Raw genomic sequence first — 20788 nt, forward strand, 5'->3', positions numbered from 1 at the left:
GCTCTTGGATTGTAGATATGAAATCATGTGAACATTTTGCCAATCAGATGCTGTGACGTCATCATATTGCAAGTTAAATAAAAAAAGTCGTATTTTCATCTTTTGCATCATAGTTCATTATATTTAAAGAGCGCGCATCAATATTAAACGTATTCAAATTTCTTCTACACGTTAATATGTTGTTGCTGAGATAATTTGCTTCCGAAATTGCTATCTTAGTGTTTCATCTTGATACCGTCGCCATGTTACAAATTTGAATAAATGGCGGGTCCCGTAATTTCACCTATTCTACACTGTATGTAACATGTATACAGATTATACTGTTTGCATGTATATACTATATAACACAAAATTGACAGAATTCAGCACTAACAACATATCATATTCTTCAGATCAGGTCATAATGCCATAATTTTTTCTGTGTGCAATATTCTAACGTATGACGTGCACGTGGCGTTTGTCGTGCGGATAACTAACTCGTCAAAGTGACGAGTTACATGTCTAGTTTTTTTTTTTTTCTTTCTTTCTCCTCTATTTTTGTGTCTCGCGTATCTCAAAAACGTGCAAACATAACATGTTATAACTTTGTCAGCATGAGATCATTCAGGTGAAGTTGTGCACCTCCTATTTTTGAATGACGTCAGAGTTGCGCAACATGACTTACGCGCATTTTTACGAATTTCGCCTATTTAACATAGATTGAAAACCATATAGCAATTTAAATTGAAACTTAACAAAAGTTTAATTGATATCTTGCGCTAACTGAATGTGAAAAAAAATTGGCATGTTTCACACGAAGTTACGCGTGCACGCGCGTTTAAAATTTCAAAATGCGAAAAATCAATATCTAATCAACTTTCTACGCGTTTCATGTCATTTAGAGCATGTAAAAAATTCCCACGTGCGCTCAAATTTTTACGCGCGCGGTACGCACGTAGCGTTGAAAACAATTTTTTTTCGCGCGATTTATGTTTTTCCAGCCTTTTCTAGTAATTTTACCAACTTTTGAACAATTTCGACTTAAAATTACGTCATACGGGCACGTTGAATTGGATAATTTACGTGCATTTTTGATGAAAAAGTTCAAAAAATTGTCAAAATTTGTCAAAATTATGCCCTTTTTTAAACAGTCGTAGTTCCTAAACTAAACGGTGAAAGTAATTTTTTTTGCATATTCTGAAAGTTGATGAGTTGTAGATTTTGGATCATGCATTAATATGGCTAACCGAACATTGTGACGTCACCGTATGGCCATGCGAATATAAAATATAGGGTTTTTGTATCTTTCATCATAGCGCATGACATTTAATAGAGCGCATCTCCAATTATCTGTTTTCCATTTTTACCCCGATTTTTATATTATCTAGGTCAATCAACTATCTTTCGTATGAGTTAAAAATATTTTAATTTTTATGACGTCATCATGTCTAAAAATGTAAATAACGTGGGTCACTTATTTTCGTCTTTACAGTAAATTTCAATCTGTTATAGCTCGTCAGAATAAAACGTGATAATCATGATTAAAACGTTTTCTGGAAGTTATTGGATTGTAGATACGAATTTATGTAAACATTTTCCCAATCGGATGTTGTGACGTCATCATATGACCAGTTAAATAAAAAAAGTCGTATTTTCATCTTTTGCGTCATAATTCATCACATTTAAAAGAGCGCGCATCAATATTTTACGTATTTAAATTTCTTCTACACGTTAATATGTTGTTGCCGAGATAATTTCCTTCCGAAATTGCTATCTTAGTGTTTCATTTTGATACCGTCGCCATGTTAAAAATTGGAATAAATGGCGGGTCCAGTCATTTCACCTATTCTACACTGTATGTAATATGTATACAGATTATATTGTATATACTATATATGACAAAAAATAACAGAATTCAGCAATAACAACATATCATATTCTTCAGTTCAGGTCATATTGCCAAAATCTTTTTCTGTGTGCAATATTCTAACGTATGACGTGCACGTGGCCTTTGTCGTGCGGATAACTAACTCGTCAAAGTGACGAGTTACATGTCTAGTTAGTTATCCGCACTATGGCGGATAACTCCTTGTAACTGTTCTGTTTCATCATCTTTTTTTTTTTTTTTTTTTTCTGTATTATTCTTCTTTCTTTCTGTCATTTTTGTGCAGAGCGTATCTCTAAACGTGTAAACTTAACATTTTATAACTTTGTCAACATATGGGCAATCACGTGAAGTTGTGCTTTCCTATAATTGAATGACGTCAGAGTTGCGCAACATGACTTACGCGCGTTTTTATGAATTTCGCGTATTTAACATAGATCGAAAACCATATAACAATTTAAATTGAAACTTAGCAAAAGTCTAATTTATATCGTGCGCTAACTTTTTGTGCACTAAAAATGGCATGTTTTACACGAAGTTACGCGCGCACGCGCGTTTAAAATTTTACAATGCGAAAAATCAATTTCTAATCAACTTTCTACGCGTTTCATGTCATTTTGAGCATGTCAAAAATTCCCACACGTGCGCAAATTTTTACGCGCGTGGTGCACACGTAGCGTTAAAAACGTCATTTTTTCGAGTGATTTATGTTTTTCCAGTCTTTTCTAGTAATTTTACCAACTTTTAAACAATTTCGACTTCAAATTACGTCATACGAGCACGTAGAATATGATAATTTTCGCGCTTTTTTGATGAAAAACTTCAAAAATTCGTCAAAATTAAGCCTTTTTTTAAACAATCGTAGTTTCTAAACTAAACGGTAAAAATTATTTTTATTACATATTCTGGAAGTTGATGAGTTGTAGATATCAGATCATGCATTAATATGGCTAACCGGACATTGTGACGTCATCGTATGGCCACGCGAATATGAAATTTAGGATTTTTGTATCTTTTGTCATAACTCCTCACATTTAATAGAGCGCATCTCCACTTATCCGTTTTCCATTTTCACCCCGATTTTGATATTGTCTAGGTCAATCAACTATCTTTAGCATGAGTTAAAAATATTTTAATTTTTATGACGTCATCATGCCTAAAAATTTAAATTACGTGTGGCATTAATTTCATCTTTACAGTAAATTTCAATCTGTTATAGCTCGTAAGAATAAAATGTGATAATCACGATTAAAACGTTTTCTTGAAGCTATTGGATTGTAGATACAAAATAATGTTAAAATTTTGCCAATCGGATGTGGTGACGTCATCATATGGCCAGTTAAATAAAAAAAGTCGTATTTTCATATTTTGCATCATAGTTCATTACATTTAAAAGAGCGCGCATTAATATTTCACCTATTCAAATTTCTTCTACACGTTAATATGTTGTTGCTGAGATAATTTCCTTCCAAAATTGCTACTTTCGCATTTCATTTTAAAACCATCAACATGTTAAAAATTGCAATAAATAGCGGGTCCCGTAATTTTCCCTATTCTACACTGTATGTGATATGTATACAGATTACACTGTGTATACTATATATGAATCAAAATAATAGAATTCAGCAATAACAACATATCATAGTCTTCGGTTTAGGTCATAATGCCATAATCTTTTTCCGTGTGCAATATTGCAACGTATGGCGTGCACGTGGCGTTTGTCGTGCGGATAACTAACTCGTCAAAGTGACGAGTTTCATGTCTAGTATTCTTCTTCTTTCTTTCTGTATGATTTTTGTGTAACGCTTTTCTCTAAAACTCGCAAACATAACATTTTGGTAACTATCTTAACATATTGACATTTACGTAACGTCGTCGACCGAAGCTTTTCATGACGTTTACAATTGCGCAACGTGACTTACGCGCGATTTAACGATTTTGTCTTATTTAACATAGCTCGACAACCAAATAACATTTCAACTTGAAACTTTGTAAAAGTTTAATTTATATCATGCGCTAACTTTCTGTTGAAAAAAAATTGCGTGTTTTACACAAAGTTACGCGCGCACGCGCATTTAAAATTTCAAAATGCGCAAAATTAATTTATAATCAACTTTCTACGCGTTTCATGTCGTTTTAAGCATGTAAAAAATTCCCACGCGTGCGCACATTTTTACGTGTGCGGTGCGCACGTAGCATTGAAAACGTATTTTTTTCGCGTGATTTATGTTTTTCCAGCCTTTTCTAGTAATTTTACCAAATTTTTAACAATTTCCACTTAAAGATACGTCATACGAGCACGTCGAATTGGACAATTTGCGCGCGTTTTTTATGAAAAGGTTAAAAAATTCGTTTAAAATATGCCTTTTTTTAAACAGTCGTAATTTCTAAACTAGACGGTCAAATTTTTGTGGATGACATATTCTAGAAGTAGATGAGTTGTAGATATCGGATCAGGTATTAATATGGCTAACCGGACATTATGACGTCATCGTATGGCCACGCGAATATAAAATTTAGGATTTTTGTATCTTTCGTCATAGCTCATCACATTGAATAGAGCGCATCTCCACTTTTCCGTTTTCCATTTTCACCCCGATTTTGATATTGTCTAGGTCAATCAACTATCTTTCGCATGAGTTAAAAATGTTTTAATTTTTTTGACGTCATCATGCCTAAAAATTTAAATCACCTGTGGCATCAATTTCATCTTTACAGTAAATTTTAATCTGTTATAGCTCGTAAGAATAAAATGTGATAATCACGATTAAAACTTTTTCTGGAAGGTATTGGATTGTAGATACGAAATTATGTAAAAATATTGCCAATCGGATGTTGTGACGTCATCATATGGCCAGTTAAATAAAAAAGGTCGTATTTTCATCTTTTGCGTCATAATTCATTACATTTAAAAGAGCGCGCATCAATATTTCACGTATTCAAATTTCTTCTACACGCTAATACGTTGTTGCTGAGATAATTTCCTTTCGGAATTGCTACCTTCGCGTTTCATTTTAAAACCGTCAACATGTTAAAAATTGCAATAAATAGCGGGTCCCGTAATTTCACCTATTCTACACTGTATGTGATATGGATACAGATTATACTGTGTATACTATATATGAATTTAAATAATAAAATTCAGCAATAACAACATATCATATTCTTCAGTTCAGGTCATAATGCCAACGTGAACACTTCCTTTTGTCCTCAACCTATCCCCTTAATGTTAATGTTGCACCACTTGCGCGGCGGATAACCAAACTCGTCAAAGTGACGAGTTACATGTCTAGTCTTTTTATTGTTTCTGTACACTATTTTGTGTAACAATTATCTCAAAAAGTTTAATGTCAATGATTACCGAAATTTCAGAATATCTTTCAAATAATATAACTTAATCCTAATAAGCTTTCCAGCGTCATCACTCGTCCGTGACGTCATTTATACGCCATTTTGCGAAATCACATTATCAATCATATCTCCATAAATCATTATCACATATTAATGAAATTCACTACACGTAAACTTCAGGTCAAGGGTAAAAATATTAGCAAACAAAAACGCACGCGCACGTAGGGTCATGCGCGTGAAATCACGCGTTAAAAATTTAAAATGCTCAAAATTAAGTTTTGATCAATTTAGAGCATGAATTAGGCCATTTGCGTGTTTCAAAAAATTACTGCGCAAAAATGTGAATTTTTTTTACAAATCTCATTCTACTCACCATCCTTAGTACATTCACCAAATTTGAGTCAGTTCCGACTTAAAATAACGCTATACGAGCACGTTATAAATGACAAAATGCGCACATTAGTTGTACAAAAGTGCTAAAAATTGTAAAAAGTAGGGCCTTTTTAAAATGAATATAACTCTTCAGAATGGAAGATGACCCCTAATTTTTTTAACTTAATATGGAAGCCAATAAGTTGTAGATATAAATGTATATACACATTAGACGTACAAAATGGTAAGACGTCATCAAATGGCCACTTCCATTAAAAAAATAGTAATTTTTATCTTTTTGTGTGGGTTATCACATTCAATAGAGCGCATCTCCGTTATTTGAACCCAATTTTCGCACAAATTTTAGTATGTGCTTGCTCAATTAATTATCTTTCTCATGAGTTGTCAACATTTTTATTTTGATGACGTCATCACGCGTAAAAACTTGAATAAACTAGGTCGTGTAATTTCAGCTACACCATATATTTGAATATCTCATAGCTCTTCAGAATTAAAGGTGACCTTGAAGATTATAACTTATTATGAAAGCTGATGAAATGTAGATATGAATTCATATAAAAATTAAGCCTATCGGATGTTGTGATGTTATCATATGGCCAGTTGAAGTTAAAACGTAGTTTTTTAATTTCTTTAGAAGTTATACAAATTTCAAAGAGCACGCATTGCGCTTATACGTGTCAAATTCTCTTCCAATCCTTATATTTATTTGCTCAATTCATTATTTTCGAAATTGTCATCTTCGAATTTATTTTGATAATTCCATTATACCAAAAAATTAGAACATGATGTGGGTCCCATAATTTTACCTATGCTACACTGTATATAGATATACAGTATATACTGTACATATTGTATATGACACATAATAGGCACAACTAAGCGCTATAAGTGTATATGCATCATGTCATAGGATGGCGTACATCAACTTTTTACGATGGTATGTTAACGTACGTGCATGTTTAAAAAATGTTAATTTCATTAAATTGATGAAAATGATCACCTATAATTCGTCAAAGTGACGAATTAAATTCTAGTTTCATTTGGATTTGTCAAACAAAATGATTTATTTATTATAATAAAGCGTATTCAGAAGCCCTTGATATTTTTGAAAAGATCTTAGGCCCAATTCATCCTGGATCTACAATCCTACAAGATGCACGTATTCACGGATCGTAGCCTACTTTTTCCCGCCGGTAAACACATTTGCGTTCAATGCTAACGTCAAGGGGTTCTCCCGAATCATAAAGATTTCCCCTGGCTAGGGCCTGAACAACATCGCTATGAGTGTAATTTGGGATGGACCTGTTTATATTGTTCTTTCTATTCTATTATTCTAATGTTTATTGTAAAAGTTGCCACCGACGGTACATCAAACTTCGCAGTTTTTCAGTCAAGTTACACACTCCTTTGCAAACTACAGAAAAATAGCGTCGTAGAACCAGTTGGTAGGTTATTAAATCCACATCCTAAAAGGGGATTCCCAATTGTGTGTACGCTACGGTACTTGCCGCGCGTCAACAGGGGGAAAAACTGTAGATGTAAAATGTAATCAGTGTTGTATTCTACAAAACTGAGAAATTTCAGTGTATAATTGATAAAAAGTTTCAGATCAGAAACAATTTCACGACCCATCAATTTTTTTCTCGCGACCCAAACATAAGGTAACGACCCATAGGTTGCGGAACGGCTTGTTAGATCAACCTGTAGTGTGCGCCATCTACAATCGTTCAACTCCTCATCCAAAATTGGAGGGCTGCTTTTTCGAATGGTTTAGGGGTTGGCCTAGACTCTCATTAAAATAAAACAAATAATGAATGTTTTATATTCTTCAATGGTACAAATAATTTCATTCGGTGAAAAATGAAAAAAAAATAAAATACCTTTCACTTTATGAAATTATTTGTACCATTTTACTAATAAACATTACTTATTTGTATACTATTCTTTAATACTGGAAACAAATCATCAAAACCATTTTTGCATCCCTCCACTAGAATTAAATTTTTTATTTGATTTACTGTACAATATAACATGCATATGATTTATATGCTTAGTGGTTTAGTTTTTGTTGATATGAAACACTTACAGCATGCGCCAATAATACAACAAAACTATTTTATATAGACAGATATACATTATCATTTACATATTCTTAATAACTCACCATAAAATGATTTTTGATTGTGCTTGCCACCATACCATCTTATAAGAAGGTAGAATATAACCGGTAGAACACAGAAAAAAACTGATATTCCCATAACAACCTCTGTATTCTTATCATGGATATTGCAATGGTAGTCAGAACTCATTATTCTCTGTGTAGTGTTCATCTGAAAAATTAAACAAACAAATAAGATAGGTATTTGTATTTTTTTTTGTATTTTGTATTAATATTTGTCCTCAGTGAGGAAATTCGGATTAGGCCCTCCACGGACCCACGGCAGCCAGCAGTGCAGCGCCTACCAGATTAGGCAATGAGAGTTAAAGCATCTTGCCTAAGGATGCAATTAGTATGGTACAGATAACCTCGAACCCATGCCTATCACATGCTAGTCCGATATTACTATTACACCATCACTCTCCAGTATATACAGCACCCGCCACGATTTCTAGACGGTCTCCCATCCAGAACGCAACCGGGCCCAACGTTGCTTAACTTCGGTGATCTGACGAGAACCGGTGTTTCAACGCAGTATGGCCGTAGTGGAACAATTAAATTTTGAACAATAACTGAATCTTGTATGCATCTACTGTATAAGTTTTTTTTTCCACTGAAGATAAAAATATATCTACTGTAATAAAATATACAAGTTGCCTACCTTTTCCATTACATCAACACACATTTCAGTTTCACCAATTACCGATCGGATATTTTTGTACACTTTAAACATTTGCTTGTAAGAGTGTTTGCATTCAATGCATAGTGCTGATATTGATCTGTTACTAGGACTTGATGGAGCGAGGTCAGCCTATCAACAAAATACAGTAAAACTATAAAACAAAATCATACATTATTTCTGCTCGAACCAATAATACCATAAAGAAGAAAAATATAAAAACTGGTTATTATTTAGATATTTTCTACCAAAAAGTCTCAAAGTGGTATACCCAGATGTTACTAAATTTATATTATTAATAGAGCTTGCTCAAGTGTAGATGATGGTTTTCAAAAATTTGAATAATGTCTTGAGAAAACTTGAGCCTTGAGGTTGTAAAAGGACATTACACTCCCCGGAAAATTTCAGCCCAGGGGATGTATACGTTTTACATGTTGCATGCCTTTCTCAGAATTAATATTAACTGCAATTTCAAACTATAAAATTCATAATTATAAAATACTTACTATTGAAAAATTTTGAAAACAATCCATTGTTTGATTGAAGAGTTTGAAGAATTGAGCTGTCTGCTTATTCAACGTATATGTGTCATTACAATTGGAAAATTCAAAACAATCTACAAAATAATAATTCAGTATGAATTTTTTCAACTAAAATTTACTACACATTACTTTTTTAACATTATGCTGACATATGCTACTTAATTTTTAAATGTCATATTTACTGTTATTGTTGCCGGAAGACACATTTCAAATTATTCTATTTTGACAATAAACTTATCTTGAATGAATCTTGAACTAATGAAATGAGGTCAGTTACTCTAGTAAAGCTATAGAAACAGGCAAACTTGAAAATCAATGACTAAACGGACAAAAATAAAAGGGTCAAAATAGCAACAGATGTTGAATCACAAAAAAAAAGATAGTAACAAGTTCTACACCTCTGGTGCAGAAACTGTAAATGATCGGCCACTGCATGACTTTATCTGTCTGATGTTGATCACAGTGGATGAGTTACAGCACAAAGTTGAATTTATGTAGTTCAGAAATGTGTATATCATTTTATGAATACAGTAGATATGAAAACAAATACAGTAAAAGAACATTAAAGTTGAAACATTGTTGGCAATGGCAGACTGCAAATTGATTTGATGTTGAAATTTAGGTGTACAAGAGATAAGACAAGCAGCAATGTTCGCAGCAGGCTACTCTTCGCCATTCGGCGAGAAAATTAGTGTTATGATTTTCCATTATTTTACCCATTTAAAAAAAACTAAATGACAATATATATCTATCTATAAAGTGTATACTTATCTAGAATGATCAGTTAAAGATTTATTGTCCCCCCCCCCCCCGACCCACCCCAAAAAAAAAATATTAATAAAATCAGACTTTGAATAGATTTTGTAGTTTTAATCAAGTTATCACTTTCAAATAAAAAAACAGAAAACATTAATGTTTTCACTTACAAAATGACAAAATAATGGTTAAATTCAACGAAAAACCCATTACCAATTTGACTATTTTTTGCTTTTAAATTCCAGTTTTTTAGGTAAACAAATTTTTTTTGGATCCAATTTTTGGACAAAGTGGATAACTATTAGGTGACATTCAAATGGTATATTCAACAACAAACAAGTTAAGAATTATTTCTTTAGGGGGACAATATATCTTTAACAATTTTACTGAAAATATGACAGTTATTGCCTCGTACAATGACTAACTGATGACGAAATATAATTGGTTATTTTCCACACAAATTCGACAATATACAAAAGAAGAGAGATAATTGCAGTAAAACAGTGTAAAATACTGTACTTACTATTGCAATTACCAGTATTCCATAGGTCTTTTAGGAATTGATTAGTTGTACTTATTACTTGTAAATAATCAGATCTCAGTAAATGACTACTGCATTTGGTTTCATTCTAAAAAAAAACAAATTTCAGGTAAAGTAAATCTTTAACCCAATGATGGCTAAAACATACCATGGAGAAATAAGTTAACTTATTTCTCCATGAACATACCAAGCACCCATTTTGGTCAATTCTATAATTTGTAAATACTGCATCTGGCAAAAGATGAGTCGTGCTCAGAAACAAAAAACTTGTCTTTGTTAAAAACATAAAGTCTCTATTGGTTAATTTAAATATTTTCATGTAATGCTTTTGGTGACACTTTTACTGTAACTGTAGTGAAATAATATGTGCAATGCTCATTAGTTTCATGAGAATGATCAAATAGATTGAAATTTTGTATTCTCAAAATGTGTCTCTATCTATCTCTTTATTGGAGTTGTTTTATTATATGTTCATTAATTTAAGTGCCCCAATGACAATGTAAATTAAATTTATTGATTAATATAAAACTTACATTAATTTTGTTGTAAGCTTTTAAAACTTGCATATATTTGGAAACACATCTTTCACAAAAGTTTAATGGTTTAGCATGCTTGACTGCACATTCCATAAATTGTGATGAAGTAACTGCATAGTTTTCAAGTTTTTCTTTACAAGCATCACCTGAAACTATTTTTTCTATATCCTCAATCTGGTCATTGCTGAACATTGAATATGTTAATACATTTACAAGTGAGCTGGAACCTATGATATAAAAATACATGCATTCAAAATGTGTCTGATTCTGAAACCTGTTTGCATTACTTGGCAAAACTGAAACTGTAAACTGTGATATTATATTGTGATTGGTTGAAACATCACATATGACTACTGCTGCGATGATCGTAAATCGTATATTTCCTTGAGTACGATTATCGTGTCCCTGTCATAAACATATAAAATCGCGTAAATTCTTATTAAGTACGATGATATTGACTGTGTAATTTTAGTGTGGCGATAAATAAACAAAAGTCACCTACTGAGACTCATGAAGATTAGTCCACATCATCACAAGACAATGTTTTACCCGCTGCGCCACGTAACTTGCTTGAAGAAAATAATCAACTAAATTATTTAAACTATATGCATACATAGCGAACTCATTTGTTATTCACCCTCTATAGATGTGACGAAAGACCGTTTGTGATTGGTCAATACTCACGGTAGTAACCTGGTACGCGCGGCGTGCTGAACATCCAGTGATTCGGCTCGAAGACGACGAATTATTATTTATTCGGCCTAGGCCTACCTGATAATAATATTATTATTAATGTAGGCTTCTGATTGTGATACACTTGACCGCGCAAGGTGTCAAAGCCTCGACGGGGAACCCCGGAATATAACGGCGTTACGTTCTCACAGAATGCCCGTCTGGCATTGCGGGGAATATCCCTAGAATATTACTAGGTCTAAAGCAGGTCATGTCGATGCCGGCATGATGCCAAGATGAGTTGACCCGTTCTCACAGAAAACCATACCGGTATGGTAGGTAATGGTATATTCCCGCAATATTCCTGGCACAGAGCTCTGTGAGAAAGGGGCTTAAGTGAATATTTTATTGCCAAGGAATCATTAATTAGTAATTATCTGTATATTATTCTTCGCAAGGTAAGGTGCCTAACTGTAGGCAGGCTTATTACATAAAGGAGGCCTAGCTACCCGACCCAGTAGATATTCTATTTGTTGTTGGCTATAAAAATATAACAAAACAAATACTGTAAGGTCCTACCGTGATAACTTTTCGTCTTTAATTTGTAAAAATGTAAAGTCGATTTTAATAATTTAAGCGGCACGCTAAATCCCAACACGTATTGCGCAGAGATTGATATTTTAATGTTTCCTACTGTACCTCAAACGATCGTGGAGGCCAAAACAAATGAAAGAATCGTAACTTTTCAGTGAACAAATTTTCCCCAATTTGTATTGCAATCTGAGAAACAATGAAACGCAATATCTATACAAAAATGTAAGAACAAAATAAGTGAGTTTTTTAAAGCTTCATTTCAATATACGCCTATGATTCTAATGAATGTTTTATATTAATTTGTTTAACATAATATGCCTTTTATTTTAATTGTTAGTTCGCAACAAAAACAATTGTAATACTATAATCAACTTTTAAAAAAAAAACATGCGTCTTTCCGACTCGCATTTTCCAACCCGAAACTTGCATTTTCTGACTCGCAACTCGCATTTCTCGTCGCGGTTCCCAACTGGCAGTTTCCGACTTGCAACTCACAGATTCTAACTCGCAACTCCCGACTCGCAACTTGCATTGAAGTAACACTACTAATACTATAGTTCATAGCAACACATAAATACTGTTGTAGGTAACCGCGGCATTCCATTTTTTACCCAATCGTCAGTGGTTCCAATCGCCCGTCAACCAGACAGGGGGCTACTACTAGGCCTAGGGCCTAGCCTATCTATGGCCGGATGCTAGTCAAGTCGCCCCTCACAAAGTAGCCCCAAAACAAAGTCGCCCCGACACAGTCGACCCATCATAAAGTCGCCCCATCGCAAAGTCACTCCAACATAATTTTGCCCTATCTCAAAGTCGCTCCTAAACGTTAAAATAGTTTGTAAAATTACGCACTTGATATTCTTGAGCAATTTGAACACAAAATAACACAGAACGTGTAGGAATAAAAAGAGGAAGCCAAGCCGTGTAGTACGTAGTTTCAGGTCACAGTACATCGATGTTATAATCTAAACTACACAGTTGATTTAACCAATGTAGTGTAAGCCAGGCTTTGAATTGAATGAATTAAATTGCTTGATTTTTGTTCATCTTTGTGTTGATACCTATGCCTAATATTATATTTTAATATTGATCAAAGTCTTAAAGTTTTACATTTTTTATACTAGGCACATAAACTGGTAGGCTCTAGGCAATCTATCATTTTGAGTGAAACAAATTGCAAACAGAGATTTTTCTTTTTTAAATGGTCACATATGATGAGGAGATAAAAATTTGAGCATCACACCTCTGGCACTCATCCCAATGATATGCAAATTCGTAGCTTAAATATGCAAATTAGGGTGAAATTAGAGGGTTACCATATCTCAAAAACTACTAGTCCGAGAGAGTTGATTTTGTCACTGATTTATTCAAAATGTATAATATTTATATTTACTCTAATGAAACATTTTACGAAAAAATGACCAGAAGTACAACATTTGACCTTCGACCCCATTTCTCAATGTTTGCATACACAATGTGACTAAAATGTCTGTAGAAACTTTATTTTGCCCTCAAATAATCCAGACATAGGTTCCTAATAGCCAGCATAGAACCACTTTGTAATTCCCAAAATCACACCTTTGTCACACACCTCGAAAGTATGCAAATTAGTAGTACAATTTAAATAAAATATGCAAATAAGGGAGAAAAATTACAGTTGTCCTCTATCTCTGTTTCCAATTTGTTGCAATTTGTTTCACTTTGGGCTGTTTCATGTTTCATCATGTAGTTTAAAACTATGACTGTTTAAAAAAAGGCATAATTTGGACGAATTTTTACACCTTTTCATCAAAAACGTGCGCAAATTGTCCAATTCAACGTACTCGTATGACGTAATTTTAAGTCAAAATTGTTTAAAAGTTGGTAAAGTTACTAGAAAAGGCTGGAAAAATATAAATCACACGGAAAAAAATTGTTAATTGTTAACGCTGCGTGCGTGCGCACTGCGCTCGTAAAAAATTTTGCACGCGTGGGAATATTCAAAATGACATGAAACGCATAGAAAGTTGATAGAAATTGATTTTTCGCATTCCTAAATTTGAAACGTGCGTGCGCGGGTACCTTTCTGTGAAACATGCCATTTTTAATCCACAGAAAGTTGACTCTTGATATGAATTCAATTTTCACCAAGTCTCAATACAGGTTCTGTTTACACGTTTTAGAGAAACGCGACTCACAAATTTTGTACACTTTTTGTTCGACTACAGGTGAAAGAAAAATTGAGTTATGAATAGGGGGATGTAAGTGACGAAAAGTTTTCTTAGAGTCATTGTTTTTTTTTTTTGATGTAGTAAAAGTTTTACTAAAGTAATCAGATTTAGCAGTTTTTAACAGGTTATTTAATTTATTTCAATAGCACTTATATTTAGATATATTGGAAATTGTTGGATCAATCAATCAATCAATTTTATTCGAGCACATAATTAACAATACAATAATGGACTGTTGTAATATAAACTTAAAAGTAAAAAACAAAGCTCAGGATGACCCAATAAAACCTTGCGGTTTATTTCCGTTGGGGTCCTATAACAAAAAATTACCGGTACACTCCATAACATTTAAAATACATTAAGACATGATGTATTAAAATAAACTACCTTAAATAAATACATGAATACTTTTAAAATTTAGTTAATAAATATACTATTACTATAAAACTAGAAATAGGCCTATAATAAAATCATTTTAAAATTAACATAAACATTAGAACATAAGATATTTTAAAAACTACTTCTACTACTACTACTAGATGGCGTAGACTTTTTGAATAAAATTTCTGTTCTTACGAAATCGAGGTTAAAAGTCCATCGGTCATCCATGGTTTAAGTTTAACTTTAGCTTTGGATGGTTCAACTAAGGGAAAGTGTTTATTATAAATGGTGGTAAAGTTATTAATAAATGTGTCATATGCCATATTTGCATCCTGTGTACTCACAACATCATTCCATAGACAATTTGATAAATCATTATGAAAATTAAGGATATTGTGTTCACTAGTATTTCTAAATTTGAGATTGGTATCAATTACTAGCATACTCAATTTTTTTGAACTGATGTTAAAAAACAGGAAGATGATATGTAGCATCATTAATAATGATACCACTGACAGACTATCCAAGATCATGTGAAAATGTTATCAATTAAAGTAGCGGAATGTTCGGTGATGCGTGTCGGTCTATGAATAAGCAAAATGAGAGAATTATTGAAAAGACAATGAACAAAATCATTGATATAGTCCAGTCCCTAAGGGGAGAAAAAGGGGTGGGATGTTACCAGACTGGATACAAATTTTTCAGTATAGCAGTTTGGTAGAGTATAGTGTGGAGGTGCCAAAACAAAGTTACTGGAAATCTGATTTGACCTCTGTGACCTCTGACCTCAATTTTTATATTTTTCTATTATATAACTAAAAATCGCCATATCTTGACAACGCATGGACATTTTACATTTATTTTTTTTTCAAAATGCTTGGAAGATATATATTTATATTCGCTATAATGAAAAAAATTGTACAAAAATGGCCGCAAAGGCTTTATTTTTCAGTTTGACCTTTGACCTTGATTGCCTAATATCTCAATAACACGCAATCTCAGAGATTTGAGAATGGGCTCAAAATGTTAAGAAAATAAATCTAATATTTAGTCTAATAGAAACTTTTTTCAAAAAACTACCATAAATTAAGCTTTTTTTACCCTTGACCTCTAATGTTTGAATATGTCAATATCTCGGTAACTATTTGTCCTAAAACGTTCAGTTTGGTGTCAAATTGTTTAGAATATACACATTTATATTTGCTCTAACAAAATATTTTGTCAGAATTCAATTGGAAATGTCATTTTGAGCTATGACCCATCGTTTTGCATATATTTAGCAATTAATAATCTATAAAAAGAGATCGAGAGAGGGGAGGGGGTTGGGGTGGATGGAGAGACACATATTTTTGTTACATGTTACACAAATGTTAAACTCTGTCTACACTATAACATTTTTATGCGACAAAAAAATGTGATGTGCCCATATATATGGACACGATGAATGACATATCACTACCATATTTGGGCACACCACACCTTTTTTGTTAAACTAAGTTATAGTGTAGACAAACGTGTAAAAAATATGTGTCTCTCTATCACCCCAACCACCTCCCCCTCTCTCGCTTTTCCAATGCTACTGCATGCATCTATACACATCAAAATGGCCGGAATTGTACTGGAAAGTTTTTAGCTACATTTGAAAATAAGTTCCAGAGGATGGGTGTATTGTAATGTTATCAGAATTATGGCAATTGTTTGTAATGGGAAAGTTTTAAAACTACATTTGAAATATTTGCTAATAATATCACATGCTATTAAAGATATACTTATTTTCCCCCTGACAAAAGTAATTTTGAAAAATATTTTTGTTGAATATGCAATTTTAATGTCACACATAATAGTTTCACCAAAAATTGGATTGAAAAAAAAATGATATAGTGCATACCCAAAAAAAAACTGTAATTCAAAGCAAAAAATAGGCTGGAAGTCAATGTGATTTTGGTTAAATTAACTGTTTATTTTGTCTTTAAAGTGATATTTACTCTATTTTTTAGATTAGCTCTTTGATTAAACACCTCTTCCAATGCAGTGAAGATCTTAAGTGTTGCCTTGTCTTACTAATCTTTCTTAACTTCTCTTTGAACGATCGTAATCAATATTTGTTGAGGTATAATATTTCCCTCTAATATGGTAATGCCTGTTTTATTGAGCCAAATGCTTTCTGATAATCTCTAAATCAAAGATTTGGTGATATTCATTTCCTTTTTATTTTAGTTGATTGACAAACTGTATAAGATGGTCCTACTGTATAAAGCCTTATTGGTTTATTTACTTCTAGTCGGTCTCTGATTTTGTTTTTTGATTACTTTTGTAAATTATTTGTGTACATGTGATAATGTTCGTTTGGTCGGTAATGGTTGATGTCAGTTTTGTCATGTTTTTGTGGATTAAAGTATAATTATCATTGCTTCTCTTAATTTCTTCTGGTTTCAAAGATTTTGTTGTATAGTGTTATGAGCTGGATGTGTTATTGCCTCATCAAGCCAAGATGGTAATTTTGACTGCTCACTGGTTTGTTTTCCTTTTATATTCCACTACAGTATGTTCTTGAAAAGAAATCAGTTTTGTAATTAATTTGTCTTTGATCCTTTTCAGATTTCTAATATTTTAAAATATGTTTTTCTTTTCTTCGCTTTTTCCTCACTGTTTCAAACATTTTATTTTTTCAGCATACTTCAAGCAATTAATTGATAATTAGGTCATGTTTTATGAGTATCAAATCGCATTGGTTAATTCTTCTTTTCTTTCTTTAAGATCCTGATTTTCTTTCTTTTTTTAAATGTTATTTAACTTTTAAGTTTATCTAATTTTTTGTTGATATTAAGTGTTGCTCTTACGGTGTAGGCCTACCATGCGATGGAATTATATATTGAAATTAAATTAAACATTAAGTTTTAAGAAAATTGTAAAAGGCTAAATAGGATATTGAATGTAGTTCTGGTCCATAAATCTATATTTTAGGTATATTATTATAAGTATGACACACGCACGCTTAACTGTATATCCTGGTCATACCTCAAACTGGCATTTTCAGTAAAAATATGATAACATCTTCTATTAGAGCTAATATAAATGTTTACATTTTGAACATTTTGACACCAAGTTGAACTTTTTATGACATTTGGTTACAGAGATACAGACATATTTAAACATTAAAGGTCAAAGGTCAGTAAATGACATTTCCTGTGGATTTGGAAAAACATGTTTAATTAGAGTATATATAAATATGTATGCTCTTAACAATTTGAAACAAATTTCAAGAAATTTTGATCAGTAGTTATTGAGATATAGTAAGTCGAGGTCAAAGGTCAAAACATTGAGAAATTACATTTCCGGTCGTTTTTTTTGGAAAAAGTTCTATTAGAGCGAATATAAATATGTACCCTCTGATCTATTTGACACCAATATCATTTCAATTGTCAAACCCGTTGCGGAGATATGGCTGTTTAAGATAGAAATATAAAAATTGAGGTCAGAGGTCACAGAGGTCAAATCAGATTTCCAGTAACTTTGTTTTGGTATCTCCATATCATGTTCTATCAACATGCCAAAGGGCACACTTGTATCCACTATGGTAACATCATTTCCCCTTAGGGACTGGACTAATATAGATATATATATATATATAGACAATATAGTTTAAAATCAAGATTTGTCAATGTCAGAAATGGAAAGTATGGGAGTTACGACTTTCGTTGCAAAAATACGACCATCAATCGACCAGACACTGCTTGTTTTCTGATGTTGCTTAACTTGGGCCAGCAGATTGCATCTTTTTAGGGTAAGATCCTCTTGAAAAGATATCCCAGAGCCTTTTAATTTCCTGCGTACTGTTAAAACGTTTCTTCGACTTCTATATGATGTAAACTTTACAATAATTGGCCTAGGTCGATGTACTTTAGTATTATTTTGTCCAGTTTGGTGAGAACAGTCAATATCGTGTAAGTTAATGTTTACACCCAGCTTGTTGCTTGCTAATTTGCATACTAATTCATCAGTGTTTTCTTTGTCAGATTCTGGTATTCCAAAAATTCTGATATTATTTCTGCGTGAATACCGTAAAACCTTTTAGTGCTCTTGGGTGGGCTTCTTTTCGAGATGGGCTTCTTTTCGAAAGTACTTTTGCAAACTGTAGAGGGGGCTTCTTTTCGAAATGAATGCTGTAAATTTTGTGAATTTCTACTACAATAATATGACTTTTGAGACATTTTTTCAACCATGAAATTATGTTTAATATACCAATTAAAAAACAATATAAAAAGCAAACTAGACATGAAACTCGTCACTTTGACGAGTTAGTTATCCGCACCACGACAAACGCCACGTGCACGTCATACGTTGGAATGTTGCACACAGAAAAAGATTATGGCATTATGACCCGAACGGAAGAATATGATATGTTGTTAGTGCTAAATTATGTCTATTTTGTGTCATATAGTATATACATTTTAAAGTACACAGTATAATCTGTATACACGTAATTTAAATGTTTAGGCATGATGATGTCATAAAAAATAAATATTTTTAACTCATGCATAAGATAGTTGATTGACCTAGACAATATTAAAATCTCGGAGAAAAAGGAATACAGATAACCGTGATGCGCTCCATTTAATGTGATGAGCAATAACGAAAGAGACAAAAATCATATATTTTACATTCGTGTGGCCATACGATGACGTCACAATGTCCGGTTAACCATATTGATTAATGATCCGATATCTACAACTCATCACCTTCCAAAATATGTAAGTTAAAAAAAAGTTTACCTCCTAGTTTAGAATCTATGATTGTTTAAAAAAAGGCATAATTTTGACGAATTTTTGAATTTTTTCATTAAAAACACGCACATATTGTACAATTCGACGTGCTCGTATGATGTAATTTTACGTCTAAATTGTTTTAAAATTTGATAAAATTACTATAAAAGACTGAAAAAACATAATTCACGCAAAAAAGATGTTTTAGCGCTACGTGCGGACCACGCGCGTAAGATTGTTCGCGCGCGTGGGAATTTTTGACATGCTCAAAATGTCATGATCAGCGTAGAAAGTTGATTAGAAATTAATTTTGCGCATTTCAAATTTTAAATGCGCGTGCGCGCGTAACTTCATGTAAAACATGCCATTTTTAGTGCACAAAAAGTTAGCGCAAGATATAAATTAAACTTTTGCTAAGTTTCAATTTAAATTGCTATATGGTTTTCAAACTATGTTAAATACGCGAAATTCATAAAATCGCGCGTAAGTCACGTTGCGCATTTCCGAGGTCATTCACAATAGGAGGTGCACAACTTCACGTGAATGCCCATATGTTGACAAAGTTATGAAATGTTATATTTACACGTTTTTGAGATACGCGAGACACAAAAATGGAGGAGAAATGCGCGTGCGCACGTAACTTCTTGTAAAACATGACATTTTTAATCCACAAAAAGTTTGCCCTAGATATGAATTAAATTTTCACAAAGTGTCAAAAAACAATTATGCTTGGTTTTTAATCTATGATCAATCATTAAAAATCATAAAATTGCGCGTAAGTCACGTTGCGCAACTCTGACATCATTCAAAAATAGGAGGTGCACAACTTCACGTAAATGTCCATATGATGACAAAGTTATGAAATGTTATGTGTACAAGTTTTTGAGATACGCGAGACACAAAAATGGAGGAGAAAGAAAGAAGAATAATACTAGACATGAAACTCGTCACTTTGACGAGTTAGTTATCCGCACGACAAACGCCACGTGCACGTCATACGTTGGAATATTGCACACCGAAAAAGATTATGTCATTATGACCTGAACTGAAGAATATGATGTGTTGTTAGTGCTGAATGCTGTATATTTTCTGTCATATAGTACACACAGTATAATCTGTATACATGCCACAAACAGTGTAAAATAGGTGAAATTACGGGACCCATATTTTATTTTAATTTTTAACATGTTGACGGTTTCAAAAGGAAACGCGAAGGTAGTAATTTCGGAAGAAAATTATCTCAGCAACAACATATTAACGTTTAGAAGAAATTTGAATACGTGAAATATTAATGCGCGCTCTTTTAAATGTAATGAAATATGACTTTGTTTATTTAACTGGCCATATG

At 32.7% G+C, this 20788-nt stretch overlaps 1 protein-coding gene across 3 annotated transcripts in view; it reads right to left on the reverse strand.

The window, feature by feature from the left end:
• The window catches only part of LOC140054170 (osteopetrosis-associated transmembrane protein 1-like), a 95957-nt gene that overhangs the window by 57600 nt on the left and 17569 nt on the right, over positions 1 to 20788 (reverse strand). For all 3 annotated transcript variants that reach the window (XM_072099061.1, XM_072099062.1, XM_072099063.1), the window contains 5 exons: positions 10818 to 11047; positions 10267 to 10372; positions 8952 to 9061; positions 8428 to 8577; positions 7773 to 7938 (listed from right to left, as the gene is read on the reverse strand). In XM_072099061.1, the coding sequence (XP_071955162.1) occupies positions 7773 to 7938; positions 8428 to 8577; positions 8952 to 9061; positions 10267 to 10372; positions 10818 to 11047 (762 nt within the window). The remainder of the gene's footprint in view (positions 1 to 7772; positions 7939 to 8427; positions 8578 to 8951; positions 9062 to 10266; positions 10373 to 10817; positions 11048 to 20788) is intronic.

The sequence above is a fragment of the Antedon mediterranea genome, chromosome 7, assembly GCF_964355755.1.
Source record: "Antedon mediterranea chromosome 7, ecAntMedi1.1, whole genome shotgun sequence".
Classification (NCBI taxonomy): Eukaryota; Metazoa; Echinodermata; class Crinoidea; order Comatulida; family Antedonidae; genus Antedon; species Antedon mediterranea.